Below are 12,729 nucleotides of genomic sequence, written 5' to 3'. Positions count from 1 at the left end.
CCCTCCCCGTTCTTAATTCATTTCGTCTATGAGAAAGTTTAATGGAAAAATTACTTGCGTACAATGATGATAAATGCAAAAAGCAAATTGAAACATGAATGAGGATAGCTGAAAGACGACTAATAAGTACTGGCGATTGGATAATAAGCCAACAACGTGAAGCGTTGCCTGCGGTCTTTTGGGCCATTTACCATTTGCCACTTATCCCAACTTCGTGAATAACAACGAATAGTAACAACGAATGCAGTACTCAAACCGTTCGTATAATTACTGTTGTTTACCTTCGGAAATTTTAACTAATGTTGTACATTTCTACTCTATCTAAAAAAAAGGAAAATACAACGACAATCACGGGAAAAAAAAAAAGAAGAAAAGAATCTAACTACAACTACGTAATTCTCATTCGCAAAATTTTCCCCCTTTTTGAAGTGAAACGAAAATCCCTTTTCTTTCTCTCTTCTTCTATTCTTTCTTTGGTACTTTTTTTTTTTTTTTTAATAATTTTTTTCTTTTTTTCGCACAAACGTCCAGACAAATCACACGCGAGATTGCGAAACGTCGATAACGGTACATGTGGAAATTGCACTGTGGAAATTGTTCAACTTGCAATTATAATACGTGCATACATGCGAAATGAATAACTAATGTTGATGATGCATATTTTGCATCGATCAAAATATCATTTTCCTAACCTACCTGTAAAACTATGATGTATTTATGTATTTATAAATTATATATATATATATATATACGTGTATGTTAATTACATTTGTATTTTTTGTAATTTACAGGATCATGCAATCAGTCGTTAGGAATGGAATCCGGTGATATTCCAGATTCTTCAATCACTGCATCATCATCGTACGTAACCAATGTTGGTCCGCGTAATGGAAGGTATAATCAAATCTTGAAATTATTTTTCTATTTGATTGCAGAAAAATTTCAATTTTTCATTTATAAAAAAGTAAACTAATATTTCATTAAATTCAATTCAATTAATATTAATCATTTACGATTATATTCGATTTTTTGTATTAACGACTAGTACTAAATAAAAACGTGAAACAAAATTTACTTCTAACACAATTTATAATATATATATATATATATATATATATTATAAATATTGAAAGAAATTTAAAAAACAATATACATTATTTCATCGCATTTCTCAACTTTTTCTTTTATAAAAATTAATCGATGTGTACACTGAACGGCTCAATTAATACTATTACATAATACAACTTATTTTTAACAAACGTAAACTTATTTTTTTTTTTTTTTTTAATACGAATACTTTTTGTCATGAGAAATTAAAATAAAATTATAAAATGCTACCAGGATATAATATATATATATATATATATATATGTGTTACTACAAAAATAGCATTACGTTATGAAGATTTAAATGAAATACTAGAACGTACTACTACGAATTTAATGAAATTCACAATTTCATTTTCTCAGAATAAAAAAAGAAGAAAAAGAAGAAGAAGAAAAAGAAAAAAAAAAAAGAAAAGAAAGAAAATCATTTTACAAAATGACATTAATATTTATGAAAGGAAATTGAATAAACTACCCTTTCCCCTATCTACAAGATATCGTAACGCTTTCTATCTCTCTCTCTCTCTCTCTCTCTCACTCTCACTCTTTTTCATTTTCTTCTTTCTTTTTCTCGTTTCGTACACATTCGTGCAATCTATTTATAATTTAACGATACCATTCGGTTTTTTGTTTAATCCGAAACCAATCTTTTTTTGTATTTTATTTTACATCTACTCGTTCACAAAAATAATTGACGTTAAGCTTGATAACTTTAAAATGTTACGCGTCATTTTTGAAATTCGAAACCGAAGAGGAAAACAAAACAGAACAACAACAACAAAAAAGAGAGAAAATTTCCAGAGAAAGGAAATAAGAAAAATAGAGAGAGAGAGAGAGAGAGAGAGAGGAACCCAAAAAAAAAAAAATTAGAAGGTTTACAGTATATCGGTCGATTTCGATATTCGAGTCAGTGTACTTCGTTTTTCGTCGTTTCAACGTCGAACGCGTGAAATTGAATTTTATATACACCTGTATATATATATATATATATATTGGTTTATATGTATTGGTATATCCTGTATACATATATATATATGTGTGTGTGTATATTATATACACATATATCGGTGGCTTTTGAGGAAACACGATGGGACACGATATTATTTTCCACTTTGTAAAACGTAATAGCGTTGAAAAATATGGTTAAAGCAAAATAAAAACTTCAACGATGAAATATCTTTTCATGCACAACGAATACTTTACCGATAATACTAATATTCTCTTTCTCTCTCTCTCTCTCTCTCTCTCTCTCTCTCTATCTTTCTAATTTTTCACGTTTTTCTTTTTTTTGTATATGTATATATATATATATATATATACATGTAATTTTTTCTTGTCTTATCTTTTATTTGCAACACAACAAGCGCATTTCTTTCACGCGAATGTGCCACCACATGTTGTTATCGATTGGTCACGAACTTTCGTTACATTGTAACTAGCCAAATAAAATATATATATATTATCTCTTTTAAACGACATTTTAAAACAATCCAAAATATTTTGTAAACGTTTCAATTAAAATCATTCGAACGAAAATACAATTAATAAAAAAAAAAAAAAGATTATTCCCCATACAACGTCGAGAATAAAAATTTAATTTTTAATAAATAATAATTGATCGGTTGATGGATGAAAAATGAAATATTAAAAAAACAACAAAAATTAAAAAGATAACAAACAAATGGAGAGTTAAAGATAAAAAAAAGAAAAAAAAATAGAAGAAGAAAAAAAAATAAACACCAATGAAGAATTCATAAAAATGCAGTTGCACGAGCGATAATGAAAAATGATTCGTTTAAAAATAACGAAAAAAAAAAAAAAAGAGAGATAGTTAGATAGATAGACAGATAGATAGATAGATAGATAGATACTATAGATAGATAGATGAATAGATAGACCAAGAGAAAATGAAATAAAGCATCAGTTGCAAAATAAAATGATTTCAAAGTGTTGCCCCCGTTCACTATATAACAGAGTATTTTCCGACATTAAATCAATATCACGTTGCTTTTTGTGTTATACAAATACACAAACGTACACACACGTATACACAAACACACACACACACACACATACACATACACATACACCACACTCAACAGACTGCGAAAGGAAACGGCGGGTGGCGCATGGTGTCCGAGGAGTCAGATAGAAAGAGGAATTCGCGAGTGGTTACAAGTGGATCTTCAGGGAGGTCACGTGATCACTGGGGTGCAGACGCAAGGTCGTTTTGATCATGGCCGTGGCCAGGAATACGTCGAGGAGTATACTCTTGAGTATCGACGACCAACCTTTACCGAGTGGCGTCGATATAAACGTTCAAATAACCAAGAGGTACATTTAACATTTATTTTCCCCCATCCTCCTCCTCCTCCTCCTCCTCCTCCTCCTCCTTCTTCCTTACCCATCTCCTCTTTCTTTACCTATCTTTCTTTCTTTCTTTCTTTCTCTTTTTTTATTATTATTATTATTATTATTATTATTTATCTTCAACTTCTATCATTTCCATTTATTTGTTCTGTTTTTATTTTATCGATTTTAACCAACTCGCCGCCATTAAATACTGTGTTTCATATCACAGGACAGGATCTGGAATAATTATTTTTGCACATTTTTTTATCATTTAAAGAAATACGACTCGGCGATTGGGTAATTGTCTAAAATCGATTGAAATAATCTGACAAATTTGAACTCTTAATTATTAGTTATTGAATAATTTGTCTAATCCGATTACAATATAAATATCCCTTAGAAATAAATTCGAATTGAAATATAATCGAACGTTTATTATTTCAAAATGTAATTATTCTTTTTTTATTATCTTGTCTACTATAACATTTTCAATAATCTAGAGTACTATTCAAAAAAAAAAGATCGAGTCTTCCTTTTTATCGTTTTTTTTTTTTGGGAGTTAATGATACAAAGTTTTTGTCTCTCGTTGTTTTTCGGGTTAATTCTATCCATGTTATTAATCGTGACCACGTTTGCTTAGATTTAGTGATCTAAAGTGGAATTAGTAATTCAACACGGTTGATTATTGTATTGTAAAAACTTTCAAAAATGTGTACAAATTTATTGTTTATAAAAAAAAAAAAATTAGTTAATAAATTACAATTTCGCAACATTTTATTTCAAATTGATTCGGTGTATACGAATACTTTTTACATCAACTGTATATATATATATGCAATTCGTGTAATAAATATTCTAACATTGTTTTTAACATATGTGACATATATGTGAGGATTAATTTATTTTTTTTTAATTTAGGTTTTCCCTGGTAACAGTGACACGTCTACGGTGATCTCGCATAATCTCGTACCGCCAATTTTTGCTAGTCAAATTCGGATCTTGCCACATTCGGTTCACAGACGTACGGTTTGTCTTCGTATCGAGTTGAGAGGTTGTCAAGATACAAGTAAGTATATTTTATGATAAAATGAGATGATTATTTTTTTTTTAAAACACCCTGACACAATAATTATCGTTAATTATTCACTCATGACTAAAGATAAGAAGAAACCTAAACAACATTCACTTGTAATTCGAAACTCGAACTGACTCAATTTGCAAAACAAAAACTTGAATTATTACTTTTATTCTACTATTCTACATGTTAGATTAAAATCTTCATATCATCCTATTGATCTTGAATTTTTTAATTTATCAATAAAATCAAACACTTATCAGAATTTTAATGTAAATGTCAAATATTTATAATAGGATCAAGGTTGTTGCGTCGAGTTAGAAATACTCGATCCAAGAAGCTACAACTTATTCATCATTTATTTAAAAATACTTATTTCAAAAGAAAACAAGATGATATATAGATCAAATAAATAAAAACCTTGAAGAAAATTACTAGGAAAGAAAAATCCCATGATATTATTACACTCCTGTTGAAAAAAAAAAAAAAAAAAAAAAAAAAAAAAATAGAGAGATATTTATTAGTAGAAGGTAATTTCAACGCTTTTCACGCACGCGAGCCGATCATTTTCAAAAAGGTAAGAAAACGTTAGAGAAAAAAAATGACGAAGGAATGAAAAAGGGTGGGGGGAGGGGAGGGTGGGGTATAGAGAGAGAATGAGTAAAGGAATAAAAGTAAAATCGTGTTGATTCTAGGAAAAGCAACATCCACCTATTTTCCGTGTGTATATCGTTCTTTGCTCAAAAAAAAAAAAAAAAAAAAAAAAGAGAGAAGGAAAAACGAGACGGGATAAAAGTAAAAGAGAAATAGGAAAATCAAAGAAAAAAAAACAAAATAAAAAGTAAAGGTAGAAGAAAGTTAGAGGAAAGGAAAGAGAGGTGTTACGACGGGTAGTGGTCGATTAATTTCCAAATTGCAACTCGATTCAATTTGGCGAAAGAGCGGCCGTTGAGAGAACCGGCAACGAGTAGTAGGATGCTACTACTGTTGTTGATACTACTGGTGTGCTAGTGTTGTTCGCGTTGGTGATGCTGGGGTTGGCTGATGCTGGGGTGTTGGTTGCTGGTACTGGTTCCAGCCAGGGTGCCAATTCGCAAACTCCTCAGTCTACAGTACTGGATTCCATTAGCGTCGGTAACGGCGTTATACGAACTAGCTCGTTGGTCCGACTCGTCGTACATTTGTTTTCGACCTAGTTCCTCCTCTATCCCTCCCTTCTACCTACCGTTCATACTAACCCTACTCTTTACTATACTATACGCTACCTAACATGTATCTGCTTAATGGAATCGATGAGGAAAAGGACATTGTGTTTCATCGTCCGACATAACGAATACATAACACCAAACGCCGCCGCGAGCATTATAATAATTTCTTCGATATTACGGACACCCTCTCAGCACCCTCAGTGTACATTCTATCGTATCTTACTACTACTACTATTACTACTACTATTACTATATATCCTTTCTCATGCCAGCCATTTTGTTCCCTTACTATCGTATACGATACCACCAAGACGACAACGCACACTTTCTTAACTATATTTTCTACACCCCCTTTCGCCATCTAAAATAAATAGAATGAAAGATCGAGCACGGAAGCATAACCATGGATTCTATACGCTTACGCTTGATATACTTTTGTTTTTTTTTTTTTATTAATTTTACTTTAACACCATTTACCTACATTGTAATTCATAATATAATCGATCGAACACGCTCGTATTATAATTTATTTACGATTAATTTAAACACATACACACACACACACACACACATGCGATTGTATTCAAATAATTATTTCTTATTACTTACAAATAATTTGATAATATATTATTTTAAATAAATAATACGCGAACAAATCGAGAATTCATTTTATTCAATATGAGTAGTAATTCCTTTCTTTTTGTTAAAAGCGTTCTAGTTGCAAACAGGTTTCTCTTCACCCTTTCCAGTTTTATTTTTATCCCAAGTACCTCCTCTTCGCAAGGGTTGCTTCACTTCCGCGATCTATTTCTGAATATTTCTTTTTCTCGTCCTTTTTTCACTCTCTCTCTCTCTCTCTTTCTCTCTTACATACACACTCTCCTTCTCTCTTTTCTGAGTTAACGAAAGGTCGCAGCACCTTGTGCTAGTTAATTTATGTATGGGTGCGTGACCCGCGTATAACAAACGCTGCAGTACATCACCGTAATGATATTTACATACATTTGCATGTACCTTTTACCCGCTCGGTTTAGCCACATTAAAAGAGAGAGAAAGAGAGAGAGAGAAAGAGAGAGAGTCTTGAACAGGGAACAAGGTTTTCTACAAATTATACTAATCCGTAGACGGAGAATGAGAACTTACCATTTCTTCTACACCCTCCTCCCTAAACCCTCACACTTTCATCTTTCAAATTTGAAGAAAAATCGAGCCAAAGACTTGGATATTCTTTGGCTCGGCATTGAAAAATAAATATACTTTTAAGTATCTTCAATGAAAATAAACGAGCGTAAAAGGAAATAAACAAAAGGATTTATGAATGCAACCTGTCGTATTTATAATTACTTTTCTTTACGTGTATGGATCCACGTGTGTATATGTATGTTAAGAGAAATAAAAAGAAAAAAAGAAAACCTTACAACGAAGAAAGGATAAGAGAGAGAGAGAGAGAGAGAGAGAGAGTGAAAAAAATGTTGGTATAAGTAATTGAAGAAAAAATAATATATGTATATATATGTATATATATATATATTTTGAGTAGAATGAAAAATGTAAAAGGTAGCTTAGACCTTGTTGAAGCAAATTTGCGTAAATGATTTTCTTAAACCGTTAATAATGAGAAGGTAAAAAGGGAAAGGAAAATTATGAAAAGTGTTGAGGGTTTTAAAGGAAGAAAGAAAGAGAAAAAGAGAGAGAGAGAGAGAGAGAATTTGAAGTAGGGAAATTTCAGGCCGACACCGACATAAGAAATACTTGAAGAAGAAAAAGAAAAAAGAAAAAATGAATGAGTGAGTGAGTGAGTGAGTGAGTGAGTAAGTGAGAAAGAGAAATAGAGAAAGAAAGAAAGAAAGAGAGAGAGAGAGAGAGAGAATGAGAAGAGCGTGCGAGATCGAGCTTGGTCTACGGAATGGCAGATTTATGGAGGTCGTGCACGGCATCTGGTTAAAACAACGTTGATGCCGTACCCCAACGTTGAACACCAGCGATTACTTCCGACTAGCCGAATCTGGAATCTCGCAGAACGAGCAACCACTAGCAGCACAGTAGTACCAGCACCAATACAGTAACAGCAGCAACAGCAACAGGAACAGCAACAGGAATAGCAACAGCAATAGCAATAGCAACCATGACACAACAGTTGCAATAGCAGCAGCAACGGGTATCTCAGCAATGGGGCTACTACCATCTAGCTCGCCACGGTCACCGCTAAAATCCAAACCCATTGTTCTCCTGCATTGACATTTTCGATCGTCCACGGTTTTCTCGGTCTTTTCCCCTTGTTGTCCATGTTCAAACCACCTTCGATAATTACCAACGTCCAAATAATTTTTCTTAACACGGTTGGAATCATTTTTGTTTTCTTTTTTTTTAACCCCGTACGATTAATTATTCAATTTAAAACGTTCTTATCTTCTTTCCGTTTTAATAGTTTATTTCATCTAATTTTATCGGCTTGACATATTCTTCTTTCTCTCTCTCTCTCTCTCTCTTTTGTTTTTTTTTCTTTTTTAACACGCTAGTCACTTTTTATATTTTTTTCTTCTCGTGATATATCTAGCGTATACCACTTATTTTCTATCATCGAGATAGATCTGTAGAAAAAAAAATATATATATATATATATGTATATGTATGTTTGTATGTGTGTTTAGTTGTTGTATGCATGGATAGAGGAAAAGACCAAAGCGTTGAATGAAAGCTTTCGCACTATCGGTACGAGGTCATTGCACTTTCAGACACGACGCGACATCGATTGCGATCGGCAATGAATGAAGCACGAATCTAAATGGAAAACTTAATACCGTCCACGGTGGTCACGTGATAGCTATGAACATTTCCACTAATGGCGTGAATTTTGTTAGACGTCTGGTACATGGTACACATCTATACGAAAGACTTCAGACATTTCCGCTGTAAAAAAAAAAAAAAAAAGAAAAAAATTAAAACAATAAAAAAAAAAAACACCTCTTAAACAAAATAAATTAACGTCCAAATTGTTAACAATTTATATTACAAGTTTCTCACACGTAACTCGTTTAAATAAAATCATATCTATATATATATATAGCAAAATATGACCCAGTTTTCATAATTAATAACTAGTTTTGAAACTGTACACACAATACAAGAGGCGCATTCTATTTATTTCATTTCTATGAAATAGTTAATAATCATCATTGGTTATCATCCAATGAAAATAATAGGTCACGTCAAAGAAATCATTTTTATTCCAAATTTATCCCCGACTGACTAATCTGTTTTCGAGTCAAATGTCAATAGTTAGATATCCAAGTAACATTCAGATACTCAAGAGATCTCGACTTCGAAACCCAGCAATAATTTAGATGACGGACGAATGGAAGATTGCCACTTTAATTCAATTACCCAATAACCGGATTAACGTGATAGAGTAGAATTACCGGTAAGAGCGCCGTTATTATCGTACGCGATGATTCGTGGTCCGCTTTTGGATAATGCATTTCCCGTTGCTATTCCTAATAACAACGAATACATTTTCCTCTGATAACAAGACAATTTCTAAATCTATCAACATGAAAGAATATACAACTTGTACATGCATTGATATTTCATGAATAAGACAAACGAACGATATCATTTTATCGAACGATTTCTTCATTTTACGCAAAATATAATCAATTTTGTTCTAATTGAGTTGGCAAGAAAGTAATTTTGCTTTTCTAGTGTCAAATGGAGACTATACAAGGAGTACAAACTCAAACGTATTAATTGCCAAAATCTGTCCACGCAAATCGTATATTTAAGTTTTCTTGTTTAAAATCAAAAGGAGATTTGGAAAAGGGCAAGTAGCAGGGTTTCGGGTACAGAAGAATAAGAATAAGAATAAGAAGAAGAAGAAAAAAGAAAGAACCGTCACGTACAAGATTCAACGACGCTAATTGCTGATTATTAAATCAAAATGAACAGTGCGTGCTTTGTGACTTCACATCAGCGTGCTCATGGAAATGTTAAAAAATTATTATACGTGCTCACTTATAATTTGACCGTAACATGCTTGACCAGCGCATCGCGTGACAATGTAACTCACTAGAGTAAAAGAAAAAGAAAGAGAGAGAGAGAGAGAGAGAGAGAAGGGTGACGGAGAAAAGAGGGTAGTAAAACAGCCGACATTTTGCGTGTATAACCGTGAAATATTAGAAGCAATTAAATGGCTTCTAGCGCGAAATAGCAAATCGAGTAGCGCGCAGACGCCATTTTGTTCATTTTTATCCGACCATATTCATTGTATCTTACTTATCCATTAACCACCAGTTTAACTGTAGACTTTTTTAGTTATAAAAATCTCTCACGGGACGCGTAATTAAAATGAAACTATGGCCGAGTCATAAGCGTCGAACTTATATTGTTAGGTTCAAATGCTTTTATTATGAACAAAAAAAAAAAAGAAAAAAGAGAATGAACGAAAGATTGAATTTTTTATTTTATAACATAAAATCAACAACAAAATAATTCATCGTTAGAATCTATACTTACTATACTTCAATCTTATCAAAATCAAATTATGCAATTATTTATGCGTATATTAGTTAAACGAAATTTTTCATTAATTTTAATTTATATCATACGATATTTTATAAGATAATCATTTTCTTTGTTTTATTGACATTTCTATATATTATATATATATATATATTTTGTAGGTGGCATCGTGAGTTACACAATACCAGAATCACCTATGGAGGAACTCAGTGACACTTCGTACGACGGTAAAAGGCAGTACAACTCGTTGCTGACCGATGGTTTGGGTCGACTGATAGATGGCGAGGTCGGCGCAGATAATTACAGGCTGGACATGGGAGATGGAAGAGGTAATCGGTGGGTGTATATACGCCCAGGGTGTCGAACGTTCAAATCGAAAGATTCAACAAAATCTCTACATTTTCGAACTCGTTAATTTCTTGTAAAAAAAAAAAATAAAAATCTTTCTTGTATATTTAATATCTCAAAATTAATGAACGTTAAAAAAGATTTATACCTAAACTTTGTATTAACGGGACTATCGTTTAATCATTATAGATCGTTCCAACGAAATACACTACACTTGACTCCAATTAACTTCTTTTAATTGTTGATAAATCGTTTATCGATCGAAACAGAATTTAAAACGTGGCACGATGTTTAACATCATCATTTTCAACGTATATCAATACTTGACACTTTGCACTCTTAACTGACAACTCGTATTGTAAATGAGAACCGTATCGAATCTCTCTACACAAGTCCTCCATTTATTGGACCGTTTCAATAAAATCATTATTATTATTATTATTATTATTGGATGCAAACGATCTTACAAATTAACAGACTTCGATGATCGATCAATCAATCGATGAAATATTAATAGATACAACTATTAGATAACTTGAAATGAAATTCCATTTAATATCGATTACATATTTTTATTACAGGAACAGGTTGGGTTGCTTGGATGCGTGATACATTCCCTAACGATTTCGTAGAAATTATTTTAGAATTTGAAAATTATTGGATATTCGAAGCTGTATACATTTACACGAACAATTACTTTTCGCGAGATGTTCAGGTAAACAATCAATTTTTTTTTTTTATTTTATCAAATAAACATTGAAGTTTTCAATTTGCAATAATATAATATCATTTTTAATAATCGCGTTACAGGTCTTTTCAAAAGCCGATATTTGGTTCAGTCAAGATGGCGAATATTACGAGGACGAACCTATTGCCTATTCTTACATACCAGACATTGTATTGGAAAATGCACGAAATGTAACGATAGGACTTCGCGGTAGACCGGGAAAATTTCTTAAATTTCATCTTTATTTTGCAGCACGTTGGATAATGATTGGCGAGATTATGTTCGATAAATGTAAGTTATACAAGTATCATTGTAAATTTTAATAACGTTTGTTATATTTTTCTTTTCTCTACATACTTTTGATACCTTTTAATATTACAAAAATCCTTCATTATGATATAAATATATATAATATAACAACTATATCCTCTTAACATAATCTAAAAAGAAAAAAAAAAAAGATGAATAAAACATTAAACACAAAAGTTGAATTTAACTCGCAGCAAATCCATACGAAAATTTAACGGATGAGACTACATTGGTGTTGCAAGATGGTGAAATCCCGGTCAGTTCAAATGCAGATCTCAATCTCAATTTGCAAACAGGTACGTAAAAAGTGTAATCGCGTCGTTTTCGTTATTACTCTCTTATTTTACCTCTTTCTTTTTTTTCTTCTTAATACTTTTTTCTTCTTCCATCTTGGGAAAACCGACGAAAAGAGTTCTCGAACCAACGGCAATTTCTTCTCTTTTTACTTTCTTCCTTCAATTCCGTAATCGTGCAGCTACCATACCCTACCTTACTCTACCCTACCCTATCCTCTCGAAAGCGAAGGAAGGTAACTTAACTCAACTCGAGCCAATCTTTCTCCTCATCCGTCCGCCATCCCGCGCCGTGTCTTAAAACAAACGAGGAATAAGTTGGCCGGGTAAGTTCGTCGGGTGCGTCAAAACCGCAAACTAGTACTACCACTACCATCATCATCTCATAGCACTATCACTAAGACACCACCACTACCACCACAACTACAACCATCATCCACCACCAGTGCCAACCATCAACTACTTATATCCCAAGTTCCTCTTATAAAGAAAAGGAAGGTTGGTTTGTCCAATGAACTAACTTCATTAACGAAACGAGGCCGCTATTCTTCAGCAAGAAAGAGATACGATTAACTGGTGTCACCGACGAAATCCAACGGGAAAGAAAGATATATATATATATATACACAGTGATAGAGAAAAACAGGAAGCTAAAAGGAAGGGAGGGGGTTATGCTTTTATAATTCACCTAGCAACTTCCGCGTAACGTAAACAATTAGTCGGATTAAGTGGTAGTCGTTACGTGAGAATGGAAAGCTTGCTGGCTGTGGATATACGAACGAAATGGTGGATG

General features: G+C 32.5%; 1 protein-coding gene and 1 long non-coding RNA gene across 4 annotated transcripts in view; one reads left to right on the top strand and one right to left on the bottom strand.

Annotated features, from left to right (window-relative positions):
• Positions 1-12,729, top strand: part of LOC107067199 (discoidin domain-containing receptor 2) — a 72,872-nt gene that overhangs the window by 49,889 nt on the left and 10,254 nt on the right. For all 3 annotated transcript variants that reach the window (XM_015322480.2, XM_089174849.1, XM_015322481.2), the window contains 7 exons: positions 792-894; positions 3,209-3,440; positions 4,377-4,524; positions 10,421-10,588; positions 11,189-11,322; positions 11,418-11,625; positions 11,838-11,939. In XM_015322480.2, coding sequence (XP_015177966.2) covers positions 792-894; positions 3,209-3,440; positions 4,377-4,524; positions 10,421-10,588; positions 11,189-11,322; positions 11,418-11,625; positions 11,838-11,939 — 1,095 coding nt within the window. The remainder of the gene's footprint in view (positions 1-791; positions 895-3,208; positions 3,441-4,376; positions 4,525-10,420; positions 10,589-11,188; positions 11,323-11,417; positions 11,626-11,837; positions 11,940-12,729) is intronic.
• LOC149031780 (uncharacterized) lies at positions 5,276-10,409 on the bottom strand. The gene is made up of 2 exons (XR_016177377.1): positions 10,254-10,409; positions 5,276-8,651 (listed from the first exon to the last, which is right to left on the bottom strand). It is a non-coding gene; the product is annotated as an uncharacterized LOC149031780 (long non-coding RNA).

The sequence above is a fragment of the Polistes dominula genome, unplaced genomic scaffold (assembly GCF_049000335.1).
Source record: "Polistes dominula isolate Pdom_NZ unplaced genomic scaffold, Pdom_raw_medaka contig_16, whole genome shotgun sequence".
In the NCBI taxonomy this organism is placed as follows: Eukaryota; Metazoa; Arthropoda; class Insecta; order Hymenoptera; family Vespidae; genus Polistes; species Polistes dominula.
This window is presented reverse-complemented; position numbering and strand designations above follow the sequence as displayed.